We start from the raw sequence: 10,976 nt of genomic DNA, 5'->3' as shown, positions 1-10,976 counted from the left end.
CCATGTGAATGATCAGGACAGGAAAGAGTGACATACAGTAGGTAGGGCACACATGTGTGTGATAATAGAGCCACATTTGATCCCTGACTTCCCAGCATGCAAAATATTAAACAACAGTCTGAGCTATGGAGTGTGCAAGTGCTATTGGGGGATAAAGTACAGTACCTGGACTGATTGATATTGATTCTAGGTTTGATCACAAGGAAAGAAAATACATCACTTTTGATTGGACCCACCACAGTGATAAATGCTACACTAGTCTCTCCTTCCTTCCTTCCTTCCTTCCTTCCTTCCTTCCTTCCTTCCTTCCTTCCTTCCTTCCTTCCTTCCTTCCTTCCTTCCTTCCTTCCTTCCTTCCTTCCTTCCTTCCTTCCTTCCTTCCTTCCGTGTGTGTTTATATGTTTATAATGGAGAGATGGAGGAATTATGTTGTGCCTTCAACTGTCCATAATGCATTCCATCTTGGGGTTGATGAAAGAGAAGCCTGCAAAGACAGCCTGGTCCATAGAGTCAATCAGGTTCTTGTCTGTGTGGGACAGGCGGGGCTTCTCACGCAGGAACTCCCGGTCAAAGTTGCTGCAGTCATTCGGGGCTTTCTGTGCTTGGCAGAGAAGGGATGTCAGTTCAACCAGTTACCAATAGAAACAATCACACCACAACTCCAAATAAGTAATTCATATGGTGTAAACAAATCAAATCAGTGTGTGAGTTTCACTATCCACATCATAATTCAGAGAACCAGATCTTACCACTTTAGGTTTGAAGGGGGGTTCCACCTCTCTCTTCTCCAGGGCAGGCCAATTGAGGGTCTTGAAGAAGGAGTGTCCATGGATGTTCCCCACCACCCCTAGTCTGTGACTGGGGTCTCGTTCAAACAGCTGGGGATCGAGCACAGAGACGCACAAGAGCTTAGGAACAGGCATCCATCTGAGATGTAAGGTGTGTGTGTGTGCAGAGCATGAGCTTGTGAGTGTGTAAATGGGAGTGGTCGAGAGGGATATGTTGTAATAGCAAGGTAAAATGGGTGTGGAAACATTGCTTGCATATGTAAGGAAAAATAACATTTTATTCACGGGCAACGTTGTGACATTCTGATGCCTGTCTTTCTCTGTATGTCTGGGTGTGACTATGGGTGAATGTCTGTGTGTGCATGGTTAGTGTTGATGAAAGTCAGGGGAGATTGCAAGACTGATTACAATGTTTACTAGTGGACCCCCATCTGCCATCCACTGTCACAGACATACAACATTGTGAAAAGGAGGTCAGTGTGTAAATGTATGTGAGAGAAGAGGATGAGCAGCAGCCGCACCTTCTCCAGCAGGTCCTTGGCCTCCTTGGTGATCCAGCCAGGGTAGTGAGGCACGTCCATCCTGATGGACTCAAACAGCTCTTCCTCGTCATCACCCTGGAACGGCGACTGGCCAATCAGCATCTCATACACCAGCACCCCAAACGACCACCAGTCCACGGAGAAGGTGTACTTCTGTCCCAGCAGGATCTGAGGATGGACGGGCAGACAGACAGAGAGACCCATGGACTATGTAAAGAGTAATCTACAGTTAGGATCAAAACATAGGCTAACAAATACAGGACAGAGAGTAAATTACTTTACAAACAGAATCCTACAAAACCCTATCCCGCATAGACGTAGACAGTCACACACACCTCTGGTGCGATGTAGTCCGGCGTCCCACAGAAAGTGGTGGCCCGATTCGCTCCAAACATGTTCTCCTTGCACATTCCAAAGTCAGCAATCTTAATGTGGCCGTCCCTGTCCAGCATCACATTGTCCAGCTTCAGGTCCCTGTAGCAGGGAAGGGGAGGGCAGGGGGGAGAGGGGTTAAATCAGCTCCCTAATTAAAGGGAATTAAGTCCAACTATTAAGCACTAATACAGGGGTGAATCATGTGCACGACCAGATCAGGCCATTGCAGTTCATGGATCTCACCTGTAAATAATTCCTTTGGAATGGAGAAACTGCAGTCCAATTACGATCTCTGCTGAGTAGAACCTGGGGGAGAAGAGTGGTAGAGTCCAAATTACTTCTGTGTGTATCATCATTATGAAATGACCTACAGTCTGCCCTTAACCTGCTATGAAACCCTCTTGGATGAGTTTTAAAGTAACATAACTACTTAGTGGCTGGTGGATGGTGAGATAGAGCCTACATATCACTGTAGTCTGTCACTCACGTGGCTCTGTAGAGGTCAAAGCGACCCTTATCCTGTATGTGGAACATCAGGTCTCCTCCATTCAGGTACTCCATCACGAAAAACAGGTGTTCCTGCGAAAACACACACATGCACATTATCCTATCATTTAAGCTACTGTCGGAAGTTTACATACACCTTAGCCAAATACATTTAAACTCAGTTCTTCACAATTCCTGACATTTAATCCTAGTAAAAATTCCCTGTCTTATGTCAGTTAGGAACACCACTTTATTTTAAGAATGTGAAATGTCAGAATAATATTAGAGAGAATGATTTATTTCAGCTTTTATTTCTTTCATCACATTCCCAGTGGGTCAGAGGATTACATACACTCAATTAGTATTTGGTAGCATTGCCTTTAAATTGTTTAACTTGGGTCAAACATTTCGGGTGCCTTCCACAAGCTTCCCACAATAAGTTGGGTGAATTTTGGCCCATTCCTCCTGACAGAGCTGGTGTAACTGAGTCATTTTTGTAGGCCTCCTTGCTCGTACACGCTTTTTCAGTTCTGTCCACACATTTTCAATAGGATTGCGTTCAGGGCTTTGTGATGGCCACTCCAATACCTTGACTTTGTTGTCCTTAAGCCATTTTGCCACAACTTTGGAAGTATGCTTGGGGTCATTGTCCATTTGGAAGACCCATTTGCGACCAAGCTTTAACTTCCTGATTGATGTCTTGAGATGTTGTTTCAATATATCCACATAATTCACCCCCACAGCATGATTCTGCCACCCCCGTGCTTCACGGTTGGGATGGTGTTCTTCGGCTTGCAAGCAACCCCCTTTTTTCTCCAAACATAACGATGGTCATTATGGCCGAACAGTTCTATTTTTGTTTCATCAGACCAGGGACATTTCTCCAAAAAGTACGATCTTTGTCCCCATGTGCAGTTGCAAACCGTAGTCTGGCTTTTTTATGGCGGTTTTGGAGCAGTGGCTTCTTCCTTGCTGAGCGGCCTTTCAGGTTATGTTGATATAGGACTCGTTTTATTGTGGATATAGGTACCTTTGTACCCGTTTCCTCCAGCATCTTCACAAGGTCCTTTGCTGTTGTTCTGGGATTGATTTGCACTTTTCGCACCAAAGTACGTTAATCTTGAGGAGACAGAACGCATCGCCTTTCTGAACGGTATGACAGCTGCGTGGTTCCATGGTGTTTATACTTGCGTACTATTGTTTGTACAGATGAACGTGGTACCTTCAGGCGTTTGGAAATTGCTCCCAAGGATGAACCAGACTTGTGGAGGTCTACAATGTTTTTTCTGAGGGCTTGGCTGATTTCTTTTGATTTCCCCATGATGTCAAGCAAAGAGGCACTGAGTTTGAAGGTAGGCCTTGAAATCCATCACAGGTACACCTCCAATTGATTCAAATGATGTCAATTAGCCTATCAGAAGCTTCTAAAGGCATGACATCATTTTCTGGAATTTTCCAAGCTGTTTAAAGGCACAGTCAACTTAGTGTATGTACACTTCTGAACCACTGAAATTGTGATACAGTGAATTATAAGTGAAATAATATGTCTATAAACAATTGTTGGAAAAATTACTTGTGTCATGCACAAAGTAGATGTCCTAACTGACTTGCCAAAACTATAGTTTGTTAACAAGAAATTTGTGGAGTGGTTGAAAAACAAGTTGTAATGGCTCCAACCTAAGTGTATGTAAACTTCTGACTTCAACTGTAAGTATAGTGACACAAATCAGTCTGAGGGAAAATTGTTCTCATAATGAAAGATAAAGGGGTCTCACCCTAGTCTGGAAGGTGGAGTAAAGGTGTGTGAGGAAGGGGTTGTCCCAGGCCAGGGCCAGGACTCTCTTCTCCACCAAGGTACACTCTACATCATCATCCATCAGAACCACATCTTTCTTCAGGGCCTTCACAGCAAAGTATTCCCCTCGCCCCTTCAGCTCAGCCAGCAGGACCTGGAGCGCCAGACAGGAGAGGTGATACTGTTAGGCCGCATACTCCCACAGAGAGAAAACACATGTTGAACAACTAACTACTATAGCAGGCCACTGGGTTGCTATTGCTACTCCGACAATAGATAATAACATACTAACTAAACCACTAAAGTAGGTTAGTTTGCAGCAGTTGAAGAGTGCCTTGGAACCTTTTGGACAAAGCAGTATTAGCATGTGACACTTGTGTGAAGGCCATTTAGTGTGTGTGCATGTGTGTCAGTGGTGTGACGGGAAATGTACCAGAGTGGTTGGACTGGGGCCTACATTACCTTGCCAAAGCTGCCCTTGCCCAGCACCTTGTGGAACACAAAGTTGTCGATGGTGAGGTGGATCTTGGGAGCGATGCTGGTGGGGGCAGGGACCTTACCACCTTCCCACAGGTTCTCATTGGCTTCTTTTGAACACACACACAAAGAGAGGGGCATAATGTCAATAGATGCATTCACACATGTAAAAACACAACAACAAAAAAGATAGATAACAAAAAACAAAAAGTGTGGTTTACTTAAGCAATAAGGCCTGAGGGGGTGTTGTATATGGCCAATATACCTCGGCTAAGGGCTGTTCTGGATACAGCCCTTAGCCGTGGTATATTGGCCATATATCACAAACCCCTGAGGAGCCTTATTACTATTATAAACTTGTTACCAACATAATTAAAGCAGTAAAAATAAATGTTTGGTCATTTCCTGGAATAAGGTCTGATATACCACAGTTTTCAGCCAATCAGCATTCAAGGCTAGAACCACCCAGTTTATAATGCAGAATAATGTGCTCTCAGCTGCAACAGTGACAGCTACTCACCACTAGGGTCCACTCCTGGGCTTTTGTTGAAGTCCTGGTAGATTCCAGTGTCTGTTGACTTGGAGTTGTTGGATTCAGACCTACTTATGGATTTCTGAGAGGGTAAAAATGCCATTACAATAGGTTTATGAATGTGCATTAATGATTCTAGAAAATACATTAATATGTGTGAATGTGGGTATGACCAAGTGCATGTCCCTGCCTTTCACACCTGGCTAACTTGGTTGAGGGCCTCAGACAGAAGTTTCTGGTTGATTCCACAGAGATTGCCCACTTTCTTCTGACACTTGTGATGGATGTTCATGGAACAATCTGACAGGAGAAAGGGGAGAAGCATAAGACACTGGTTGTGAGAAGATAGAGAGGGAAAGAGGCGGCAGGTAGCTTAGTGGTTAAGAGCGTTGTGCCAGTAACCGAAAGGTCGCTGGTTCTAATCCCCGAGCCGACTAGGTGAAAAATCTGTCGATGTGCCCTTGAGCAAGGCACTTAACCCTAATTGCTCATGTAAGTCGCTCTGGATAAGATGACTAAAATTTAAATGAAAGAGTCACTCTGCTAAATGACTAAAATGTAAATGAAAGAGATAGAGGGCCAGAGCTAACAGATTGGTTCTATTGAAGATAAATGGAAAGAGACAGAGGGAGAGGGAATGAGTGAGAGGGGGCCTCACACCTACCTTCACACTTGATGCCCTGCTTGACCATTCCCCACAGCATACTGCCACAGTGGTCACAGAAGGTGGGGCTCATGTAGTTGTGGCTCTTGAAGCGATGCGGCATGTCGATCTTAAAGCGCTCCTTCTGGAACTGTGGACACAGAGCTCCCGTCATCAAAGAGCCAGTCCATAGTACCCATGGGCACTGCCCAAAGACCTGGGTGTCTGTGGGGCCTCATGGCTGTTCTGAAGCTCCTCATGGTGCCCCAAAGGGAGAAGGGACAGGGGGCACACACCTACACCTTTAACTGGTGGACTGACTCCACCCTCACAGCACTGACTGGCCTACAATTCCACCTACACCCCCAGGGGAGCTCCCATACAGGCTGCAGACAGGGGACAGATTCACCTCTGACCTCTGACCACTGAAGAGAAGGCCTCTCTATCCTAACTGCCTCAGGTGATGAAGAGCTGATCCTACTGCTGCAGAGACTATCAGCCTTACTATCTCCCTGGCTGTATACTTCATAAGCAACACTGCAACACTAGTTAAAAGTGCTCCACTACTGGTAATAACAGTCTTATGCTGAATCCACTGGCACTATACTGGCTACTTTGGTCCTGTGATAGCTAAATTACAACTGGAATGGAGCACCACTGTTCAGTTTTAAACACAAGCCTATTGATTTGCCTGGTCTCTGATAGCTGTTGACCTCCCTGAATGTGTCTCATCTTGCCCTTTGAGGGATGCAGAGAAACGTGACAGTTCCCTCACAGCTGCATGACCGCGATGCAATCAGAGAAAATGACGTGGAAAAATTACGATTTAAGTAAACATATTGATCAAGGGAATTGCTCCATAGAAAACTGATCTTCAAACACCCACTACTATTTGCAATATATTAGGATAGGTGGTCATAACGCTTACCATAGTGTCTCTACTGTTGGCTGCTGTTCCGGTGCATCTCCCAATGATTTTGTCGATGCATTTCTTGTGGATAGCCGCATTGCATTCTGAGACAGAGATAAAGCCACATTAGGGCAAGCTCATAGTTAAGACATTCACTTATTGATATGAGAAATTTGTATATTTTTGGGAGTGTATGATTGCACAGTGAACGCTTAGGATGCTTCACTCCAAGCTACAAAACAATGTCCATATAGTGGAAAAATCTAAACAGCAAGAGGTCAGAGACACTCACGTCGGCACTTGTAGCCTTGCTTGTTGAGTCCCCTGTTTGAAAAGAAACCAGGGTTTAAGAGTCATACAATACATTGCTAATCTTTGTGGACTTTTCCCAATCTTTGTTGCCATTTTCCCAGTTGATGAGAAAATCTCATGAAAAGTATTGACAGTGACAATAAACAATGGTAGCTTAACAGTATGAAAGAGAGGAGAGACATTCATTCATATTTTGCACAAACACCATCCACACACACTTATAAGGCTAAAAGGGACATTCCTCAACCTGTCGCCATTGGTAACCAATAACAGTTTTCTTCTCTGGCAGGAAGGGGACAGCCCTGCCCTGGGGATTGTACTGAGCAGCTGACGTTGGTGAAACATTGCAGGAACACCCTGTGGGTTTTCCCAAGAAAGTGACTTACACAGCTCCCATTACAGGTCATGCCAGCCAGTCTTATTGTTATTATTGGCCTGACTACTCCAGTGAGGGAACAATTAGGGCTGCTAATGGGTCTACTTAGAGACCCCATGGGGGGCTGGTTTTGGGGTAATCAGTCAACTCTCTCTGTACTCTGGTTTACTGCTAGGCCAAGGCATAATACTGTTTGTGTGTAAAACAAACATACAACTACACAAGTAAACCAGGTTGAAAGCCCACTGTTTGATGCAGTAATGACGTGTGAGAAAGTAATGGTCTTTTTTCATGGTCATGGTCAGTGTTAGGATAGGTGGTCTCCATCTCTCACCAGACAAACTCCCTGCAGACAGAGCAGAAGGTGGGCTGTCCAAAGAAGGTGGCAGTGAATTCATGGTTCTTGATGTAGTGGACCTTGGCCTGTTTAATGGCTTTCCTTCGGTACAGTGTTCTCGCCCCGTCCTCCTCTTCACGCCCCTTCACTGTCGATTTAAACGCTGCTGGGGACACATGACAATTTTAAAGTTCATTATTCTATGTACTCAATCATTCTGCTGTGTAGCAAATGTGCCCACTCTGGTCTTGGCACATGCACTTTAACCAACAGATCGCATTGGGTAGGCTACCTACATTATGAGATTATTATGGTTAACAGCGATATTATTTGTATTTGTCAAACGGCAGCCAAGATCATCATGTCACCAGAATAAGACCCTCGATACTTATTGGAAAGGAGCATCAAGCTCATCACCTTGCACATTCATCACCCTGTGAAGTTCATCATCATTTATTTAATCTGTAGCTTAATAAACGGCATGCTTTCCCGAGTCGTAGTGGGAGGACCACACAACATATCATCGCTTGACTCCAAGTTTACTTCGATATGATGGTTATTATTTCAATATTCGCGCATTAAGGCGTTTCCATCGCCATTTCTCGCTTAATACATTTTACAGACACAAAAAGATCCCACCATGTCGAAGAACAAATTGTCTGTTGGCATTTATAAAACTGTGCCGGCATTTCATGCTTCCATCAGCCTGGTCATGACTTTTTTCATGTGTCAGGTAAGTAATCCACATGAAACAGTTGGATGGAAACGTAAAAATGGCACCTTGGTAAAAAAAAAATGGAATTCATGAACCTTGTACCTACATTGTTATATTCTAAACCTGCATAAATTGAGTCTACACAGTCTCAGAGTTAGAGATGATCTATTTGCTATAGAAATAGAGTTTATTAAACATGAATCATCAAAATGGGATTGATTAAGGAAAAGAGATCTAAAGACTGAGGTCAGGTCCCACATGTTTGACTTCCAGAGTAAACAGTGAGAACAACCTTCTGGGAAATGTAGCTGCAGCTGACGGAAGCCAAGGGGACTGGGTCAAAGGTCATGGAAAGAAAATGAGAGAGGCGTGAGAGAGGTAAACAAAGAAAATACAACTGATATGAGGACTGTGAGAAGACACAAAAGAGAGTGAGGGAAGAGGACACAGACAGACGGGAAGCTGAATAGATAGAGAGAGAAAAAAAATACACACATTTCCTCTGTGCCATCTCATTCCATTGACTGGTGTATGTTTAGAGAGGAGTTGCTCCTGCCTGCCAACTCTGGATACAGGCTGGTGACAGAGTCAGGCAGAGAGGGCTACTCAGACACACAGGCCTAAACATACCACAGTCTGGGCTGCATTTCAAGAAACCTGCAGAGAGAAAGGGGTATGATGGATGCTGCTCCAGCCTACCCAGAGCAGGTTCAGCCTGACTGGGACACTCCCACATACAGCCTCCCCCTAGGCCTGGGTCATATGCCAGTTGTAGATACACACACTCCCCCTTCCAGGGCCTGCATGGCTTCTGGGCTAGGCTGAGCTCCATGTGACGAGCTGGCCTGGCAGCCTTGTACAGTAGCATATTTCTCTAAATCAAATAAAATGTATTTGTCACATGCAGACTTTAACGTGAAATACTTACTTACGAGCCCTTTCCCAATAATGCAGTTTCAATGTAAGAAAATTAACAAATAGATAAAAATAAAATAGTAACATAATAAAATAACAACAACGAGGCTATATACAAGGAGTACAGATAGAGTCAGTGTACTGGGGTATGAGGTAGTTGGGTGATTGATTGAGATAATATGTACAGTGGGGAAAATAAGTATTTAGTCAGCCACCAATTGTGCAAGTTCTCCCACTTAAAAAGATGAGAGAGGCCTGTAATTTTCATCATAGGTACACGTCAACTATGACAGACAAAATGAGAAAATAAAATCCAGAAAATCACATTGTAGGGTTTTTTATGAATTTATTTGCAAATTATGGTGGAAAATAAGTATTTGGTCACCTACAAACAAGCAAGATTTCTGGCTCTCACAGACCTGTAACTTCTTCTTTAAGAGGCTCCTCTGTCCTCCACTTGTTACCTGTACTAATGGCACCTGTTTGAACTTGTTATCAGTATAAAAGACACCTGTCCACAACCTCAAACAGTCACACTCCAAACTCCACTATGGACAAGACCAAAGAGCTGTCAAAGGACACCAGAAACAAAATTGTAGACCTGCACCAGGCTGGGAAGACTGAATCTGCAATAGGTAAGCAGATTGGTTTGAAGAAATCAGCTGTGGGAGCAATTATTAGGAAATGGAAGACATACAAGGCCACTGATAATCTCCCTCGATCTGGTGCTCCACGCAAGATCTCACCCCGTGGGGTCAAAATGATCACAAGAATGGTGAGCAAAATCCCAGAACCACACAGGGGGACCTAGTGAATGACCTGCAGAGAGCTGGGACCAGAGTAACAAAGCCTACCATCAGTAACACACTACGCGCCAGGGACTCAAATCCTGCAGTGCAGACGTGTCCCCCTGCTTAAGCCAGTACATGTCCAGGCCCGTCTGAAGTTTGCTAGAGTGCATTTGGATGATCCAGAAGACGATTGGGAGAATGTCATATGGTCAGATGAAACCAAAATATAACTTTTTGGTAAAAACTCAACTCGATCGTGTTTGGAGGACAAAGAATGCTGAGTTGCATCCAAAGAACACCATACCTACTGTGAAGCATGGGGGTGGAAACATCATGCTTTGGGGCTGTTTTTCTGCAAAGGGACCAGGACGACTGATCCGTGTAAAGGAAAGAATGAATGGGGCCATGTATTGTGAGATTTTGAGTGAAAACCTCCTTCCATCAGCAAGGGCATTGAAGATGAAACGTGGCTGGGTCTTTCAGCATGACAATGATCCCAAACACACCGCCCGGGCAACGAAGGAGTGGCTTCGTAAGAAGCATTTCAAGGTCCTGGAGTGGCCTAGCCAGTCTCCAGATCTCAACCCCATAGAAAATCTTTGGAGGGAGTTGAAAGTCCGTGTTGCCCAGCGACAGCCCCAAAACATCACTGCTCTAGAGGAGATCTGCATGGAGGAATGGGCCAAAATACCAGCAACAGTGTGTGAAAACCTTGTGAAGACTTACAGAAAACGTTTGACCTGTGTCATTGCCAACAAAGGGTATATAACAAAGTATTGAGAGACTTCTGTTATTGACCAAATACTTATTTTCCACCATAATTTGCAAATAAAATCATTAAAAATCCTACAATGTGATTTTCTGGATTTTTTTTCCTCATTTTGTCTGTCATAGTTGACGTGTACCTATGATGAAAATTACAGGCCTCTCTCATCTTTTTAAGTGGGAGAACTTGCACAATTGGTGGCTGACTAAATACTTT

At 44.2% G+C, this 10,976-nt stretch overlaps 1 protein-coding gene across 2 annotated transcripts in view; it reads right to left on the bottom strand.

Moving 5' to 3' along the window:
* Positions 1–354: 354 nt before the first annotated feature.
* LOC121578203 (protein kinase C delta type) overlaps positions 355–10,976 on the bottom strand; it is a 40,326-nt gene continuing 29,704 nt past the window's right edge. The window contains exons 4-17 of one of the 2 annotated variants that reach the window (XM_041892400.2): positions 7,571–7,739; positions 6,841–6,872; positions 6,567–6,652; positions 5,660–5,789; positions 5,195–5,295; positions 4,984–5,077; positions 4,449–4,573; positions 3,967–4,140; positions 2,193–2,284; positions 1,949–2,011; positions 1,666–1,804; positions 1,310–1,498; positions 750–878; positions 355–596 (exon numbers count right to left, since the gene is read on the bottom strand). In XM_041892400.2, coding sequence (XP_041748334.1) covers positions 438–596; positions 750–878; positions 1,310–1,498; positions 1,666–1,804; positions 1,949–2,011; positions 2,193–2,284; positions 3,967–4,140; positions 4,449–4,573; positions 4,984–5,077; positions 5,195–5,295; positions 5,660–5,789; positions 6,567–6,652; positions 6,841–6,872; positions 7,571–7,739 — 1,682 coding nt within the window. In that variant the 3' untranslated portion in view covers positions 355–437. The remainder of the gene's footprint in view (positions 597–749; positions 879–1,309; positions 1,499–1,665; positions 1,805–1,948; positions 2,012–2,192; positions 2,285–3,966; positions 4,141–4,448; positions 4,574–4,983; positions 5,078–5,194; positions 5,296–5,659; positions 5,790–6,566; positions 6,653–6,840; positions 6,873–7,570; positions 7,740–10,976) is intronic. The other variant, XM_041892401.2, reaches the window with a different exon arrangement.

Source organism: Coregonus clupeaformis, chromosome 12, assembly GCF_020615455.1.
Source record: "Coregonus clupeaformis isolate EN_2021a chromosome 12, ASM2061545v1, whole genome shotgun sequence".
NCBI lineage: Eukaryota > Metazoa > Chordata > Actinopteri > Salmoniformes > Salmonidae > Coregonus > Coregonus clupeaformis.
Note: the sequence above shows the minus strand (reverse complement) of the source record. Positions and strands in the feature narration are given on the sequence as shown.